The 19,703-nt window shown below is 37.3% G+C and overlaps 1 protein-coding gene across 1 annotated transcript; it reads right to left on the bottom strand.

Moving 5' to 3' along the window:
• Positions 1-18,494, bottom strand: LOC113020775 (nuclear GTPase SLIP-GC-like). The gene is made up of 24 exons (XM_026164999.1): positions 18,232-18,494; positions 15,839-15,920; positions 15,566-15,678; positions 15,206-15,235; positions 13,027-13,068; positions 12,883-12,921; positions 12,436-12,460; positions 12,220-12,291; positions 11,859-11,952; positions 11,439-11,655; positions 11,084-11,281; positions 9,610-9,816; positions 9,344-9,510; positions 3,695-3,752; positions 3,529-3,616; positions 3,278-3,399; positions 2,888-3,064; positions 2,647-2,795; positions 2,438-2,555; positions 2,220-2,328; positions 2,004-2,134; positions 1,395-1,482; positions 1,226-1,312; positions 1-357 (listed from the first exon to the last, which is right to left on the bottom strand). Exons 2-23 carry the CDS (start codon positions 15,903-15,905, stop codon positions 1,230-1,232), a joined length of 2,394 nt encoding a protein of 797 aa, XP_026020784.1. The 5' UTR covers positions 15,906-15,920; positions 18,232-18,494; the 3' UTR covers positions 1-357; positions 1,226-1,229.
• Between the last annotated feature and the right edge of the window lie 1,209 nt (positions 18,495-19,703).

Genomic DNA, 19,703 nt, shown 5'->3' with positions numbered 1-19,703 from the left:
AAATGAATGACAAAATACAAAACTAATAACACCAATTAACCTAACCCCCACGCATGTTTTTGGCCTGTGGGAAGAAGTTGAAGTATACAGAGAGCACCCACACAGACACAGGAAGAAAAAGCAAAGTCCACACAGAAAGGCCACAAACTGGATTCAAACCCAGGAGCTTCTCTCAGTGAAGACTGAAAAATCTCATTTCACCAAATTCATTAAAAGTCAAACACAGCATTCAAAGACAGCAGGCAACACAACAGAAATGTCTGTGGTGATATCCAGAGACCTCGTGCTTTTGGTCAGTGTTCCCTCAGAGATGTTGAGTGGGTCATCAGGTTTCTGCTGTTACTGTGTGGAGCAAATCTGAAACATCCAGTAATAATAAGCACAAAGATTTTTAACACTCAGCTGCTCAGGCAAACAGTAAAATTGCCAGTGCTTACAGCTAGCTTTAAGATGTCTTGAAAGCTCCTCAGCCTAGAATAGAAAATCTTAATATCTGTTGTTTCTGTTACTGTTTGTGTAGAAAATCATTTTTAGAAACACTTTAACATGTTTTGTGGTGACTCTGATGTAAAAAGGGTAAAATAACACAAATTATAAGTGGTGATATTATTCAAATACTTTGTCTGTGCTCAGCAATAATTAATTCAGCATGTTTACCTCAGCTGTCAGTCTGATATGAGTCAATAAGTCACTTCTGTCCAAAGACTGTGGACAATTTTCAGGGAAGTTTTTGAGCAAAACCTGAACTTTTATGTTGATAGTGCTGCTGTTTTCACAACTGTTAGCAGTTGTTTAGCAGCTGCTAGTAAACTTCTTTTAAAGTAAATCTAACATTATGGTGTCACACTTTAACACTTAGTGAAAAAAACTCTCATCCAACATAAGAATATAATCAAACATTTTATCAGAGAGAAATGGGGTTGTTTAGGGCACCGGTGCATAACATTACCTGGCACCAATGTTAGATAAGAACCAGCTGGGTTTTTTTTTTTTTTAGCTGAGATGATGAAAATACAAGCGGACAGCTTAAATGGCCATATGTAATTTAAAATGGCTATTTCGGATCTTTAAATTATGACAAAAGTTAATGTATATTTAGGTGCTTAGGATTGTCATCAGATTTCACCCCCTCTCTTTGAGAATTCACAGGAACTATTAAAGTAATTTAACACAAAATGGTTAATAATAATAATTCTGTGACATGAAATAACATTTAAATATTTACCTGGTTACTGTGATGTCATTTCTCCCTCTTGACTGCGCTTAACTTCATTGTAATGTTGCTGCACAGTTTCAAGATCCCCTGAAACATCTGAAAAACAAAAAATAAATAAAACATGCTTTGGCATTGTTCAACATACATGATTCACCTTTATAGCCTATATTTTCTTTACCTGGGAGACTCTCACTCAAAGTTGATGCCTTGAGTGAGTGTTTAATGGAGTGGTCCATGGTTTCCTCCAGTTCCTTACAGATGATCGTCTAATTAAACATCAGAGCTTTTATTACTTTTTCCAAAGTCAAATATTGAGGTTTAGAAACACCTGAAACATCTAAATTAATGTTTGTTTAGAGTGCTTGTGGCCAGTTTATACTTCAAACTCTTCAGTCCAACCCATCGTATCAGACTAAATCTTTGTAATGCTGAAAAATAAAAATATTAACAGCAGCCTCACTAATGTTTAGAGAGCAGGGGTGGGCAACTTCCAGGCTTCAAAGGCTGGTGTGATGTAGGTTTTAGATGTGTCCTTGATCCAACACAGCTGATTTAAATCACTACATTACCTCCTCAACATGTCCTGAAGTTCTCCAGAGGCCTGGTAACAAACTAATCATTTGATTCAGCTGTGTTGACCCAGAGTGATATCTAAAACCTGCTGGACACCGGCCCTTGAGGCCTGGAGTTGCCTAGCCCTGGTTTAGAGAATGCTCAGACTGAGCCAAAGCACTCAAATACAGAAAAAACAATACTTGGTCTCATTGTATGTTATAATTTGACAAACCATCAATATATTCATCTTCTTCATCATGGTCTTTTTTGCGTCCTCATACATGTTCCTATTTAAGGATACATGTGTCTCAATAGTCTTCCTCATTTTTTTCAGTGCATCATCTCCAGAAATTTTTCGTGCATCTACAAGAAAAGAATAAACTTTGTCAAAACATTTTTTTATGTACAATTGTGATTTATTACAGTGACAAGCTGACAATCTTCTTACCTTCATAGCACTTTTTCATGTTTTTCTCAATTGTCTCTGTTAGACTGTTGTAGATGATTTTCTTCCCCTTTAGGATTATTTTGTTGAGTTTTGCCTTAATTTTATCCTCCTTAAAAACATGAAACATGGATGGGTTAATAAACAGAATTAGTATTTGTAGAGTGAATAGGTAAATTCTGCTATAATGGACTGACAAACTGGATTGTTTCATGTCGTACCTCTGTCTGGAGAAATATCAGCTGCAGTTTGACATCTTGGTATTTTTGAATCAGTGATTTTGTGTCAAGTGAAAATCTACTGATGACTCCACTGAAAGATCCGCCTTTAACATCATTTCTGAAAAAAAATGTTTCATGATGGCAGTATTGACAAGTTTGTTTTAATTATTTTAAGTATAGTGTACAGTTTAAAATGTGTTTATTCTTACGGGAAGGTCTTTCTGAATTTTTCATCAATGCTGTCAGTCAAGCATGAAGCTAACACTGTGTTGAGATTTATGTGTTCCCCTTTTTTTGTTTGGTGGATGCCGTCTTTTCTAACCACAGCCTGTAGTGTCTTGAAAAAACTAGGCTCTTGCTGAAACAAATTGGAAAACCATTTTAAAAACACATGCTCATATAAAGGTCAAAATCTGTTGCTATGATGTTAATTATAATTCAGATACATACATCACGGTCCAAAAAAAATTTCAGTCTTTCTTCAGAGGTTTTGGAATTTTTAACGCCTTCTGTAAGACAATGTTCAAAATCCTTGATCGCTTCATCAACTGCTCTTTTGACTTGATCAAGTTCTTCTCTCAAGTTTTTCTCGAGAACTTTACATACATCATCTGCTTTTCCAACACCCTGAAATTAAAACAGTATATTTATTTTTTATTAAAGCAGTAATAACATAAATACAACTCTCTATTTTCATTCATCATTTTGAAATTTTTTTCAGTCAGTTCCTGTCAAAAAATCTTGATAACTAAAATCTTGTTAGGTGTCAGAGTTATGGAAACATTTGAAGTTATCAATTTGTCATTAATATATTGTTCCACACAGATAACTTGATCTCACCGCTTTGCTGCACCTGGCACCTTCAATCAAAGACAGAATCCCATAAGCTCCATTCACATAGTTTATTGTCTCAGAGTGGCAGTCGTTGAGATTTTGCAGGAAGTCTTGAAGTTTGGGTATTTCTGTAAATAAAAGTAATTTAATCTAATAACTTCTTCCTGGTTTACATAGAGGGAAAATAAAACAAGATATGCATTGAATAAGATTGTTTTCTTTTAATCACAAAATATTCTGACATGCTTACAACCTACCATTGTCATCTTCTTTTACACGTTTTCTTTTCAGGAACTCAACAGCACTCACTGTGAACACTTTGAAACCTTTATCACTGAACTGCTCCTGAAATAATGTGTTTTAATTTTAATGAAGCTTTGCCTCGCCATTACAGAAAACTGTTTGAACATCTTTAAAACTCACACTCAGTTCCTGGAATTCGTTCATCACTTCTTTCTTGGTTTCCTTGTTGTGTGCAACTCTTAAATGGATAGAAAAGAAAACTGGACTCAACATATAGCTTAATCATACAGCAACACATCAAGAAAATAGCTGAGTTTGTCTTTCAAAGGATTTGCATGTTGAGTGCAAGATTCCTTTACCACTTCAAAAAGATGTGTCAATAAGATCAGCATAATTAAAGGACTGACCACTTCAGGCCCCGCTTTTCTGCCTTCTTTTTTTTTTCTTTTTTCTTTTTTTTTTGTGTCCCGTTTGGATCTTTAGCCATCAGAATTGTTGTCTTAAGGCCAAGAAAGATGCCAAGCGGATTTATTTTACCAAGTGGATCATCATGGCCTTGCCATATTGGTCCATTTGATTGACCTTTATTATAATTATGAATTTATTTTATTTTCAGTTCCTACAAACGGGACAGAGATGACTGGGCGACAGGACAGGGAGAAAGAATGAAAGAAAGAGAGGGAGAGAAAGAAAACCAAAGGGGAGAAGAGACGGTGAGAAGGGGGGGAAGAAAAAAAACAAAACACCTGGGTCACCTGTATGGAGAAAAAAAACAGAAGAGAAAGCAAACAACAAAGAGCAACATAATAAAAAAAAACGGCACCATCACAATAAACTAGCTAGCAGTAGATATCAGTAGATACTAAGTAATAAATGATATTGTGCAGCACGCAAGATAGACAGCGCACAATGTGCTTCTTTTTATTTTCTGAAGGATCGTGCTTTCTATTATTCCTGACCTTTTTTTTTTTTTATTGTTTATGGTTTCATTCAATGGTAAATGGCCACATGCTTAAACAGATTCTGCAAACCAAAGTAGTTAAAGTAATAGTTCTGACTGCTAGTGAAAATAGTTTTATTTACAAATAACTCCCTCACTGAACTAACACAATTCCTCAAAATGTTTGTAAGTAAGTAAGTAAAATTTATTTATATAGCGCTTTTCACAGATAAAAATCACAAAGTGCTTTACAACACAGGAAATGGAAATATAAAAACAATATAACAGTAAATAAAACAATGTAAAACAATAAAACTATAAAAACAGCATAAGAAGAAATTAATCAAATGCTTTTCTAAATAAAAATGTCTTCAGCTGTTTCTTAAAAGAATCAATGGAGTCCGTGCAGCGAAGAGACAGTGGGAGAGAATTCCACAACCGTGGTGCCACAGTCTGAAAGGCCCGATCACCACGAGTTTTAAAACGAGTGCGCGGTACCACCAGCAGTCTCTGATCTAATGACCTTAAAGCCCGAGAAGATGAATGAGGTTTCAGCAGGTCAGATAAATGTACTCTCTGCTTATATTCCTTCATATTAAATATTTTTTAAATAACTTATTTTAACATTGCATTCAACAACAAACTTAAAGGGCCAAATTGCAATATATTTCTTCACGTCAATATACAGGCTGCAAGGGGGGGTGACGTGGGCCGCAAGTGGCCCCCGGGCCATGAGTTTGAGACCCTGTTCTGAAGTATAAAAGGACAACGCTTTGTGATTTTCTATAAAGTTATGTTTAGCTATGTGTATACCACGGCACCTTTTTGACAAACATGCTGAAAGTGGAAAATGAGAAACATGTCCCATGCTGTACTTGAACCCACAACCTTAGACAAACAGATCTAAACTGTTTCGCATTCGTTTTGTATCGTAGTGCTAAATCACTACAGATGTAATATACTTTTGTCCACTATGGTTTTCCGGCGCTATTTCAAGTCTGAGTTGCCACTTCTGGAGAAGAAATCAGATCTCAGAGCTCTGTCATCATTAACCACAGGTAAGAAAAAGGTTATCTGAAATAAGAGTAAACCTACAGAACGAATATGCAGCTGTGTTTTGAAGGGTTATCTGATTTATGACAGCTAGCGTCCATCATTTGGTTAAACAGTTGTGTCAGTTGTGCTGAAGTGACGAGCTAAATGATGAATGAACGGGAGGTTTCAGTTATTCGTGTTGCTGTCATGTTGTAATGGTAAATAAGCTGGGTGGGTTTCTGACAGTGTTGTGTTCATATCTTAGAACATTAGAAATGCTCACTGACAGAAATAGAGCACAGACCTGCTATTTTCATTTCTTTAAATAAAAATTTCATTCAAACACTTTTTTCTATATTCAAGTGTTTTATATCTAACATTCACACTAAGATAAATACATCAGATGGTCGGTTGCGCCGTGTGTCTGGCGACACTCTTGATGGAGGACATTGAATGACATCTATTAATTCGGAACCACGATAACAGAATTCTGGCTGACTGGAGCTGGCTCGGACCTGGCTTATTGAAGAACAAGAAGTGGCTACAGCTGTTCAAAGTCCCACAAGGCTGGCTGACATGATAGACGATGGGCAGGGCTGTGAGTACACAGACTGTGTTTATTGAACGCAATATGGATAAGATCTTGGAGAAGAAGATGATCAGCTGAACACGGAACACACACACACACACACGCATGTACACTGACACAGACCTACATTCACCCCCCCACCCCCTCCAAACGCCTTGGAAGTGTCTTCTATGTTGTGAGATGTGATGATTCATGTGCTATGTGCTGAGGTGTTTTTTTTTTCTGTGTCAAACTGATCTCCCTGTTGGAGCTCAGTCTGGGGAGTTCTTTTTTCTCCTCCCTAACCCCTTCCATTGTTATACCTCTCTGACCTGTCTTCCCCATGTGACGTAATGTATGTATGGTCGGAAGGGTAAGATGGCTCTGGCAAGGCTGGCAGCAACCCAATTTCCCTCGGGATGAATAAAGTATTATGTCAATGAAAAATTGTACTTAGTAGTCAGTATAAGCTTTTAATGATATAAGTTTACATGTGATAGAATACTGCATGATGACCTTTTTATTACTTAGAACTGATTGTTCTTTATAAAAACTTGTTCTGATATTTTTATCTGAATCTTCCCACAGCGATAGTAAGAAGCTCAACAAGCAGTTCTGACCTCTTACCAGGAAAAAGAGCTGCTTCCCACATTCCACCACACACACACACACACACACACACACACACACACACACACACACACACACACACACACACACACACACACACACCTACCAACATTCCACTGAACAAATGTATTCATTATTGTATTACTTTTCTCATGTATAAATAAAGACAAGTGCAAGAACAGAGCGCTGATCACAGGGCCCCCACTCTCGTGTGAGCGCTCTGTGACCGCCCTTGCAAGTAAAACCTGCAGCGTGTGTGTGTATCCACTCTCTGACTCTCAGCTGAAGAAGTGTCATTTAGAATAAATCTCTTGACATATTATCAATCAATCAAGAGCAAATCAGGGGTCAGCATCTTGCCCAAGGATACTTGCATGCAGACTTTCTTTACTGCCCTTCTAAATTATACCGTCTATACAGAGATGCTTCCTGGTGCAAAACAGTGTCCTTGCATACACCTAATAAACAACACAGGATTATCATGGTATTGTTACAACCCCCTCTGCTAGGGGACAGGGAGTGAAATAAAGGTTTTATTGCAAAATTCAAACAGAAAACCGACAGGGCCCCGTACTGCAGACCACTGGGCATATAACCAGCACAAAATTAACTAAACCTAAAACCTAAAGCTAACTAAGGCTAACCTCACGAGCAGTAACACCTCAAAAATCTACTCAAGCTAAGTTCAACCATAGTTAGGGGTTAACAAGCAGAGTTCAACACTATGAACAGTGTTTAGCGAGCAGGATATCATCTCAAATGTACTTCATGAAAGTATAGGTAATTAATGCAGAAACACAGCCCCAAGGGTGGTAACACTATATAATATAATTTACAAATAAACAAGACAATCAAATAAAATCATAAAGTAATGTGAAAAATTAATGTTACCTACATTATCTAAGTACAAACTGGTGTTTATCCTTTGATAATGTAACACAAGCTTTGTCCCTACCAGGCCTTGAACCTGTTCTCTGACGGTTCTGTGTAAGCAATCTTTTTTTATTTCATTGGCCGTTGCTGCATTCACACTGAATGCATTACAGCCAATACGCAATGGCCCCCCACAGAAAGAGTAGCAGTTTACCCACTAAACCTCTCAGTGAGACACATGACAAGCTAACAAACTGTAGATGAGCCTTGTGGTGAGTATTACCTCATAGGTGGGGCCCAGACTATGGTGAGACACAGACAAACCAGTACACAAATTATATTCAAATGAGGGATGCTGTAATAGAGTGAATTGTTGCCTTATGGCTTATAAACTGGGAAGTGAACGTGATATCGATGTGTTTTAAAAACTGTGGGGATCCCAAGAAGTTGTTCTACACATGTGTGGATTTTTGTTTGTGTAGAGCTTAAATTTAAGGTCACAAGTGCAAGTTAAAAAATGTTCTGTAAAAACTTTGCTCCAAAAGTGGTTGGTGAAATTAAACAGGGAGTGAATTTCCGGGTACTGTTTATAAGGCTGGGGAAACCTGCAGTAAGCTTTCGTCACGACGAAACATTTCTCCCACTGAAAACACTATGTCCAGTTGAACAGAATCAACTTTTGGGGATTAACTTACTTGGATGATTGAACATGTATCTAGATGTTAAAGAAAAAAAATTCACCTGAGGATTTGTGTGCCTCACACTAGCCTCATGCTAACTCTCCAATACACATGAATGGGGAGGGATTTGAGAGACAGAAAAACTGTAGAAATGAAGTGAAATAAATATCTTAGTTTTGCAGACAGTTCCTCTGGTCAATTTGGTGTAACAGTAGGGTCTAAGTCAAACGGTGTGGGAGAAATATGGCCTAAAAGAAGGAAAGTGATTCAAAGTCAATGTGACCCTATCAGCAGAAAAGAGGAATATTTCAGAAAGTGTATAAATTGTAAAAATCTGAATGGAAGCACGCAGCTCACAGACAAGCGACAAATGGTGTGAGACTAGTTAGCGGCTAAAGACATAGATTAATAATAAACAAAAATGGCTGCTGCTTTACAATGATCCAATGAAAATACAAATAAGCAAAATGGCCACTGACATTAACGTCCATGGCACAATTTATTCTTTAACATGCAATTGGAACACCTTAAGTCTTTTCAAAAAAAAAAAAAAAAAAATCCCTGCCCTTGAAATAACAACAAAGGAATAACTAGAGAACACATTTCCTAAAGAAAACTCAAGTGTGAATGTGGATAGCTGAATTGTTTGAGATGAAATGTCATAACTTCTGAACCTTTGGTTGGAAAAATATCCATTGAGCTGAAATACACCGAACCATTCATCTGAAAGTCAAAGTGCAGAATTGCTGAAAGCTGAAGTTCACAAAGTCTAAATTTTCTTTTGTCATTTAATCAGCTTATTCTGTTCAGCTACTTTCAAACTCTGAAACTACTTCTTCAGTGTGAACTTCTGCTCTCATGTGAATGAGTTGGTGTATTCAGTGTACACACTGGTGTACAAGACTAAGTAATTATAAAAATTCAACTCAAACGATTCAGCTGTCAGCATTCACACTGAATTTTCTTCAAGAAATGCATTCTCTAGTAAACTGGTACTATCTTAGTCTTGATAATAGTATGTGTCTTTAATATGATTTTTGATATCAGTTATTGAGTACTTTTGCCAACACATTCAGCACTGTGTGGTTTGGTAATTCACTTACCGATCATCTGCAGGATCAGACTTGGTGCAGATAAAGTGGATTTGCTGACATTGACCACCATTTCCAATGAGGCCATGTGCACTTTTTAGGATCTCCCAGGCTTCAACTTCTGATGCTGCTCGAGTAATTTCAGCCACTATCCACACAGTAGAACAATCTACAACAATCTGAAAGAGAATCATAGAATGTCAATTTTAAATAATTACACAAAACAATGTTCAGACAACACAGGACAAAACAAGATGCAGTGGATGTGAATAAAATACCTGTTTCCACATTTCGTTCCTGCTCTTGTTACGATCACCATTTCCAGGAAGGTCCACAAGTGTGACATGCTGGAGGAGCTCATTGTGTGGCACCCTGACAGTCACACTTTTCACTAGTGGCCAAAACCACTGCTGTGCTTTAGATCCATCTTCCTGCTTTGGTCCACCCTTTGTGTATATACGAAGTTTTTGAGATAGCTCTTGAGCCTGCAATAAATGAAATAAATACGATAATGCAAGACACGTAACCTGTACAATCACTGAACGTGTCTTCAAATTGGATTAAAGAAGTAGTGCAACGTAAAATATGACTGAAGAGCAACGATAACGTGTAGTGAGTATTGTAGCTTTTAGTGATACTATACCTGAATACGTACCTATACCTAACTGAATTTCTAAAACTTACAATTACAGTAAATTAGGAGCAGAAAACCCAAAATACAGCACAGGCTAATGTAAGTATGTACAACCATATGTACACTCTTGACCTCAGGAGCTAATACTGACATCTTTAGGATGAAAAACTTTTTGAAAGCTTTTCTCATACCATCTATCCATAACATGACTTTTTGTTTGTTTCAAATCCTCTAAATCCATTTCAGTGGAACTCAAATTTGTTTGTTTTTTTCTCCTTTTTTAAAGCTATTCCTTGATGAACTTGCTGAGTTGCACAGCGACTATCACTCATTCTGTTAAAAAACTAAAAAACAAAAAGAATTAGAACCTGCCCTGGTACATTTGGTTGTCATTTTATGGATTTGGAGGTGTGATAAATAAAAATGTTCTCAGTTACAAATCCACTAAACTTGCAGTTAAATTAGTCCAATTTCTATAGAGTCGGCCGAGAGTAAATTATGTCAGTCCTCGCAAACTGAAAACATAAATACTTTCTCAAAGAATGCATTATTTAGAGTTTCTGAGCTTACTGTGTCACATTCCAAAGATTTCTTCATGGAGTTTAAAATTTCTGGAATATGTCTGAAATGCTTTTCTTCAATGAGGTTTTTGTTTTTCCACTCTCTGAGTGCTCAGATAAAGTAGAAAAGGTCTATATAAGAATCAGTCTTCCCTATTTAAGTAGGATGGCAGGACCTGACAAGGGAGCTCAGTGTGCTGAGCTGCAGGAGGCAGCTGGAAAACATTGTAAATAAACATTCACATTTTTGTTTCTGTCTTTGGTCCTTTGATCACATCTAGTTTTCAAACTGGTCAAAAGCAGCACTGAGGTTTGATAAGGCAAGAAAAGATTTGTTTTGTGATTTTGGTCTGTAGCACTTATCAAAGATGCATTATATTCTACTCTGCTTCTATTTTTTTTTCTTTCTTCATTTTTTTAATAACAGTTAAAGCCCAATTTGCATAGAGTAGGCCGTCTATAAATTATATCAATTTCAGACTTTGCAAACAAATTTCACTCAGTAAAACAAGAAACATTCTAAGTAATAGTAAGTAATAGAATAGCATTTGACCTTACTGTGTCACAATTCAAAGATTTCCTCTTGGACGCTAGAAATTCTGGAATATTTTTGAAATACTTTGGTTCTATAAGGTTTTCAGGGGATTTGTCTTTCCATTCATCTCCATACAGGGCTGACAGCTTTTTAACCATGTCCCGATAGTCATCATCACCTTTCTTGTAAGTTTTCAGTGACCATAATTCATCATGCCACTCCTAAAACAAGATAAAAACAAAAACAATCTTTGGGTTTTCTTAAATGTCATGCAGACTAACTAGAAATTATAATTATTATAATTATGTATTATATAATTATTATATACATACTTATATATACATATACTGTGAAAAATAAACATTCATTTTATTGTACCTCTTCTTTAATGAACTCAATTTCCGCTTCATACTTTAAGCTACGTGTGTTAGCCTCCACTTTAATCACGACTGAGGTGCATGCGCTGATACTTCCAGTGGGCAAAAGATTCTTCTCATTAATGATGGCATTGATTAAAGAGCTCTTTCCAGCCCCAGTTCTTCCAAAGACACCAACAAGCTCTCTCTTGTTAATCTCTAAATCACTGATTTTATTCCTATGGAACAAGAGTTTAAATGTGAGTTAATTTATTCAACAATGAAATGTATCGCAAAATTAGAAAGCCATCTCTTTGTGAACACCTTGTGTATATGATTTCCGTTCACCAGAATAGTCTTACAAAAGACATCTGGATCTCATATAAATAAAGCTTCATTATACCTTAAGTAAAAGGTCTTACTTAAATGTTTATATACCCACTTTATAAAAGCACCAAGTTCTTCTTTGTCGTTTATTTGGTCCTTGATTTGTTTCATGATGCCTTTCACTTCAGATAATATTCTTGTTTCTGTCACTGTGAGAGTAAAGAAGTGTTTAGCAGGAATTATGAACCATTATAAACACACAATGTGATACACTGATATCCAAAAAGGGTAATGTATCAGGTTCTTATGGACCACTTACCAAGTACTTATGGCACAAGTTGATTGTTCAATGTTTGATTTGAAATAAGAAAAATTTAATATAGTACCTCAGATACCAGCAAACTGATGATAAAGTTTTTTCCTGCTATACAAGAAAAATTTCATTGGATATGTTGTTTAGAAACAAAGAAAAATACCTGAGTCACAACGTCTTTTAGCTGCTGGGAAACATTTGAGGGACTCAGCCTGAAGATCCGACTTTCGCTTTCCTAAGCCACAAAAAAATATCCGTTTGTTGGCTGGGTCTCTCTCGATATCCAAACTTAAGCTCAATGGAATCATTTAGTCAAAATAAAAATATTTCTGCTTTGAAAGATGAATATCAGATGTAATAGATAGTATATATATCTTACCTTTGGAACTTGTGGATGGCAAAACCTGAGGATGAATATCAGCTATACAGATCACTATTTGCATTGGCATTGTTCGTTAACAACATTTAAAGGACACTAACATACAAGTTTTACAATCAACAAACGTAAATGCAGTGATTTTTTTTATTAGCCAGCAGACTGATGAAAAATAAATTATAATAACCTTCGTCTTAGTAAACATTGGTGATACTATGAGGCAATTCTTTCGCATAATTAAGTCCCAGTCACAAAGAGCTATAGAGACGGTTGGCAAACCTCCTAGTTAGGGCAAAATGTATATTCCGCAACTCCCTATGAATTAAGTTTTTAGATTCAGTCATTTATTGGCTTCTGTAGAGAGTGGTCAGTCTCTATAAACCAGAGAATGGAGCTTTACTTTGTATCAGGCAGTTGGCCCAAATGTCTGAAGTTCAGTATAATCCTTACCTGACCCACATCAGCTGCTTCTTCATGCTCCTGTTCAAGCTGCAGATAAAAAGTGCAAAGCAGTGTTTAATATTAAGCTCTTAAACATGTATTTGTCATGTGGACATTAAATCTGAAGGGGGAAAAAAACTGTTTTTAACTTACTTGGAAAAAAACAATTGGTTCCTGATTTGAGTTTTGTTCTTCCTATCACAATCAAAACAATTAAAATCTACATTAGTTAAGAATTAATACAATTAAATATAATTACTGCCAGTGAAACATTGTCACCAGTGGGTCACTTGGTGTTTGCTTTCTGCATTAGAGTATGACTTCTTGTTCCAACACACAGTGGTGTTTTTGTGTAGCTTATCTGGGTAGCCAATTTAATTAAAAACTTATAACGTATTTCAAGGTGTAATCTTCAACCATTCACTCAGGAACACAGAATTGGAGACTCGACTTCACACCCTTAAACATCCCGTAGCTAGCCAGGCCCCTTTAGCCGGGGCACAGCCGAAGGTAGTGTAGGCTCCATTGGCTTCCTCTGGCAGATTGTCCCGAGCAGTCGGGGAAACAAGATGACTGGGTGACAATAGGGCTGCCACGATTAGTCGACTAGTCACGATTACGTCGACTAGTCACGATTACGTCGACTATTAAAATTGTTGACGACTGATTTAATAGTCGACACGTCGTTTGAAGCTTTGTAAGATCCCAAAAGACGCAGGAATGAGTAGTAGGATTTAAGAGTGTAATAACGGACTGAAACAGAAGATGGCAGCACTGCATGTACAAGGATGCCAGCTGCCGTTAAACCCCGAAGAAGAAGAAGTAGCTGTGTCCCAGAATTCATAGCGCGACCCAGCTCAGTTTCCAACAATGGCAGCAGCTAGTTAGTGTTAACATTACTCTTATTATTCTTTCTGGGTCACAAAATAAACGTTTAACATATTTTCAGGCAAGAATGTAGCTGTGTAAACCTCAAATATCTGCTCAGTTTATCAAGACAACACATATTTTCAAAAGCGCTCCAACGTTTTCGGAGGCGTCTGTTACCCACTAGCTCGATAGCTAGCTGGGGTTCAAGGCTCACTAGAGCCCGTGAGAACACTGGACTCCCGGCAAATCGTTTTCAAACCCACCACCGTCTTTCGCTACTCAGGTTAAACATGATATATAAGTCATTTAGATAACTTAAAAATATTATTGTTTGGCCTTTTTTTAGTATTTTATTTGTTCCTGAGTAAATCAGTTTGGCTGAGATTAAAGTTATAGTTTTTACACAGCTGAATAAAAGTCAAGCAGACAGCTGATTATCAGAAGTGTGAGATGCTCGAGAATATACTCCGGTGTCCCGTTATATTTTAGATAGCAAGGAGTTTATTAAACTTCACCGAAACAATCTGCAAATTTCATTAAAATTTAACAAACTATCATCTTGTCTTTATTTTTAGTTACCACATACCTTAAACACTTAAAGCTGTAAGCTAATGATAGTTATATAAGAGCAGATGCTGCTGGTGCAATAAGCTTGTACGTTTTATGTCCAATGGATGCATGATCTGATTAGTTGACTAATCGCAAAAATAATCGGTGACTAGTCGACTATCAAAATAATCGTTTGTGGCAGCCCTAGGTGACAATGAGGAGGAAGCCCCTGGTACACCACCAACCCATTCATGTGTCTAATTGTTTTTCCCTACTTGGCGACACACCCGCAGGGGATCAAACTCTGGTAATTGGTGATTCTGTTCTGAGACATGTAAAGCTAGAGACATCAGTCAAGATGGCCTGAACAGGCGACAGTGAGGGAAATTTAAAACTGCTGGCTAAGGGTAAACATAAATTCAGTAAAATTGTAATTTACGTTGGCAATACTGACATCCGGTTATGTCAATCAAAGGTCACTAAAATTAATATTCAATCGGTATGTAACCCTATAGGCCAGCGGTCCCCAACCTTTTTTGCGCCACGGACCGGTTTATGCCCGACAATATTTTCACGGACCGCCCTTTAAGGTGTTGCGGATAAATCCAACAAAATAAAACTAGTACCGGTACCGGAAAAAAAAGAAAATTTATTCATAACACGCGTGAAAAGACCAAGGAAAACCGAGTAAACGATAAAAACGATAACAAAATAATGCTGAAAACCGATAAAAACCCTGAAAACTATACATTTCACACCTGAGCCTCAACTCTCGCGGCCCGGTACCAAACGACTCATGGACCGGTACCGGTCCGAGGCCCGGGGGATGGGCCCGCAGCTATAGGCAACAGAATGAAACTCTATTTTGTCTCAGGTAGTTGGCCCAATGTCTGAAATTCATTATAATCCTTACCTGAACCAAACCAGCTGCTTCTTCATGCTCCTGTTTACCATGCAGATAAAAAGTGCAAAGCCAAATAAAATACTGAGCACTTAAACATGTATTAAAAATTGTATTTCTCGTATAGATACTAAATCTCAAGGAAACAAAATAGTTTGTAACTTAATTGAAAAGAAGTGACTATTTCTTGATTTGTGTTTATTTCTTTCTAGCACCACCAAAACATTGTAAATCCATATTAGTGAAGAATTAAAAAAAAATTATGCTACATATTGTTACTGCCAGTACATTTTTTTTAATATCAAGATAGTTCTAACAAAAATTAAACCTCTGTACACTAAAATAACAATGATTGTCAAAGAAATCAATTACCTTTAACAGCTTGAGGTTATTCTTGAATATCACTCTTGGTCCAGCTTTTGGGATCAAAATATCAATTTCTCGATCATCTAGATAATACAGACTTTCCGCATTGATTTGTTCATCTGTAATTAAAAGTAAAATTGAAGAGATAAAGATTATTCTCAACTTGCTTCAGAAATTCTCGCTAATGAGTGAAAAAGCAATCCGCACAGTTCTATAAGCTGTTTTACAGTTAACAGATCAAATAATAATCAATATCTGTCAATCAGATCAATACTTTACCTTTAAATTTCTCCACCCAATCACTTAGGCCCCATTCAAGCAGTGTGTTTCTTACGAAATCATCCATGACCAAGAAATGAAACTGAAATATAAAATGCAATATTTAACCAGACAGCACTGCTTTAAAGATTAGACATCATGATCAACTTTAATCCTTTAATGCATACAGAATACAATAGAACTTTATTTGTATAGCACATTCAAAACCAGCGGTACACCAAAGTGTTTTACAGTAATACAATAATTTAAAGAAAGGAAACTAACGGAATAAATACACCAACAGGCGGAGAGCACTAATTAGTAGTGATGGGACGTTCTGTATCGAGGCTTCGGAGCGTGTGTCGAGTAATGGAGGGGGCGTTTCCGCGAAGCGCGTATCGAGGCTTGCTTCATTTATGGGAGGAGCTGAAAATGATGACGTCCGAAGCCTCGCTGCCCGGCTGTACCACGTGACTGGTTCATGAAGTGGTTCGAACTTTGCCGCGAGCTATGACAGCGATATAAACCCCTCAGACTTCATTCAAAAATGTGGGTGTTTGATGGAGAGTTGCGGTTAGTGAGAGTTTGGAGACCGTTTGGAGGTTTATGAGAGTGAGGAAAGTCAGGAGAGAATGGAGCCAGCTAAGAAGAGGAGGATGTCCTCCCCTGTGAGGGAACATTTTGATTTTATTCCTCCCAACAAGGTATGTAAATTTCTACAGAAGATGTATTTTCATGATACTGATGGTGCAATACAATTTATGTTAAGCTGTCTTTACTTTTGTACAAGGTGAAGTGTTTGCTATGTGCCAGGGAGCTGGGATATAACAACAACACCTCATCCATGCTTAGGCACTACAGAGCTTTGCATGAGAATAAGGGGAACACCGATTGTGGAGCAAGACCAGGTGAGCCATCAAATGCAATGATAATATAGGATGCAGTAATGTTACTAAATGATATAACAATATTATACAACTGTAATAAGTTACGTGTGTGATATTTATATTTGTGCTTTGTCTTTATTGTCTTTCCTCAGGAGAACAATCTCAAATAGATGAAGACCTGGTCAGCATGGTGATTGAGGACTCACAGCCATTTAGCATTGTGGAGGACAAAGGATTCAAAAGATTTGTTAAATCATTAAATCCTAGCTATGTTCTCCCCACTAAAAAGGTCGTAAAAGCAGTGAAAATTTAGTTTTTACAGAATAAAATGTGAACAGGCAGGACTGAGGCTCAAAGCCTCAGTGTGTAGCTGTCCATACCTCAACGTTACAAAAGCACAACCACTGTCCACACCCCAACCACACCTCACCTCACAGTAAATGATCATTTCCATTTCAAGCATTTCCAAATAATCATTTCCCATACTGCCACTATAAATATACACAGTATACTGCCATCACTACAATATACATGTTTTACACACTCCTTTTGTTGTTGACATTTACAGGCTGTGTGCAAAATGCCACACTCTTCAAATTCATGCCAGCTATTATTTTTACGTCCAGTAGGTGTCCTGCTAGAGCAAATGAAGCTTCATGAAGCTTCGCGTTGGGGTGAACCAATTGGATGAAAAGCTTCAGTGCTTCATGGGGCTTCATCTGCCCATCACTACTAATTAGCTGCAGCGCAGTGAAAATATGCAAAAGAAAATACAAACACAACTCGACTAGGAGATTATTCAGCAATAAAATAAAATAAAATCATTAAAACTACATAAAAGAACATTTGCAGGATACAAATACTAACTAGGGAAGGCTAAATTGAATAAAAAGGTTTTCAACCGCGATTTAAAAGATTGAACTGATTCAGACTCAGGAATAGCAAAATAGGAAGATTATTTCAGAGTTTGGGTGCAGCTATGGCAAAAGCGCGATCCCCTCTGGTCTTCAACCGCGCCCTAGGTTGCACTAAGAGCAACAGGCCCATCTACTAGGAGTGTACAAGCTGCGAAGTTTAACAAGATAGCTGGGAGCAATGTTATTTATAATTTTAAAGGTAACCAATAGTCATTTAAAATCAATACGGTATTTGATGGGAAGCCAATGAAGGTCAGCGAGGATAGGGGTGATAGAATCAAACCTGCCAGTTCCAGTTAAGAGGCGTGCAGCCGCATTTTTAACAAGCCGAAGTCTGCGGAGAAGGGGATTGGAGGCCAAAATAGAGGGAGTTACAGTAGTCTAATCTAGATGCAATAAAGGCATGGATAAATTTCTCAAGGTCCTTACTGGGTATATAAGGCTTGGCCTTGGCAATTTGGCGTAATTGGTAAAAGCTAGATTTAACTACAGTGGAGACTTTGTTTGTTTGTCAACTTTAAAAGAACTGTCCAAGTGCGCCATCGTCGCACTCTCATACATCATCAGAGACACTGATATTAAATTCAGATTAAAAGTTTAAACTGCTCACCTTTTGTTAGAAGTAATGCTGGAAAAGGCTGGTGAAGAAAGCAGTGAGACACAAACAGGAAACAGGCGGAAAAAATAAAAATCGAGCAAAAAGCAAAGTCCACAAATGGATAAGGTTAAAATCAAACTGGAACTGTGTGGCTCAGACTGCACTATTGCAACTGCAATATAATAGAAGTTTACATATACATATAATAGAAAGGTAAACCCAACATGAATAAGGCGGGAGCAGGAAAAGCAGAACGGAGAACCGAGAAAGGCAGGAAGAGGAGGTGTTTGTGCAGCGCAGATGGGAGTGGGTGGCAGATGGGTAACCTGCCTCAGAGGAAGTGGGGTTTTTTTTTTTTTGTTTGTTTGTTTGTTTAAAATCAATCAATGGGATTAAAGTTTACAGACGCATTTTCATCTATACTTAAAATACACTGAAAAAAAAAACATTAAAAAAGGGAGAAAAATACTTTCAGCTGTTCCCTTTTTCACAAGAGCTCATCACAACAGACACAAGAATTTGTGCTGCTAACCAGAATCAAATCAGGGATCTTTCACTTCTTAGGCAAACAGAAAAATAACTATATTATGGAGCCACTAACATTAAGTTGCCAAACTACATTAAGGTTCTTAGATTAAAAATATCAACATAGGTTTTATTATCTGCTGCCACATTGTACTGATAATAAAGGCGTGAAACAATGTTGGGTGATGAAGACTTTTTTTAAAAAGTTCTTTATTATTACTATTCGTTTCATTTCAGCGTTATTTATAGATCACCAAATTGCAACAACAACAGCCTCAAGGCTCCTTATATTGCAAGGTGGCCCTACAATAATACACACAGAGAAAAACCCAACAATCATATGACCCCCTATGAGCAAGCACTTAGGCAACAGTGGGAAGGAAAAACTCCCTTTTAACAGGAAGAAATATCTGGCAGAACCAGGCTCCAGGAGGAGCGACCATCTGCTGCGACTAGTTGGGGTGAGAGAACGAAGACAGGATAAAGACATGCTGTGGAAGAGAGACAGAGATTAATAACAGGTACAATTCAATGCAGAGAGGTCTATTAACACATAGTGGGTGAGAAAGGTGACTGAAGAAGAAATACTCAATGCACCATGGGAATCCCCCAGTAGCATAACTAAGATTCAGGGTCACCTGGTCCAGCCCTAACTATATGCTTTAGCAAAAAGGAAAGTTTTAAGCCTAATGTTAAAAGAAGAGTTAGTGTCTGTCTCCCAAATCCAAACTGGAAGCTGGTTCTATATTGTGGGGCCTGAAAACTGAAGGCTCTGCCTCCCATTCTACTTTTAAATAATACTTTTAATATTTTAAATACTCTAGGAACAACAAGTAAGCCTGCAGTGTGAGAGCGAAGTGCTATACTACAAGGTCATTAAGATAAGATGGGGCCTGATTATTTAAGACCTTGTATGTGAGGAGCAGGATTTTGAATTCAATTCTGTATTTAACAGGGAG

This window comes from Astatotilapia calliptera, chromosome 4 (assembly GCF_900246225.1).
Source record: "Astatotilapia calliptera chromosome 4, fAstCal1.2, whole genome shotgun sequence".
NCBI lineage: Eukaryota > Metazoa > Chordata > Actinopteri > Cichliformes > Cichlidae > Astatotilapia > Astatotilapia calliptera.
The sequence above is the reverse complement of the archived record's forward strand: the minus strand, read 5'-3'. Positions and strand labels throughout refer to the sequence as shown.

What these genes read in the sequence shown, in the direction of transcription:
- LOC113020775 (XM_026164999.1), bottom strand. Translation starts at nt 15,905, where the DNA reads ATGGATGATTTCGTAAGAAACACACTGCTTGAATGGGGCCTAAGTGAT. An exon ending in GAACTTGGTGCTTTTATAAA is followed by an intron (nt 11,656 to 11,858) that starts GTGGGTATATAA and finishes CTTGTTCCATAG; the next exon opens with GAATAAAATCAGTGATTTAG. An exon ending in TTTGAGTGAGAGTCTCCCAG is followed by an intron (nt 1,313 to 1,394) that starts GTAAAGAAAATA and finishes TTTGTTTTTCAG; the next exon opens with ATGTTTCAGGGGATCTTGAA.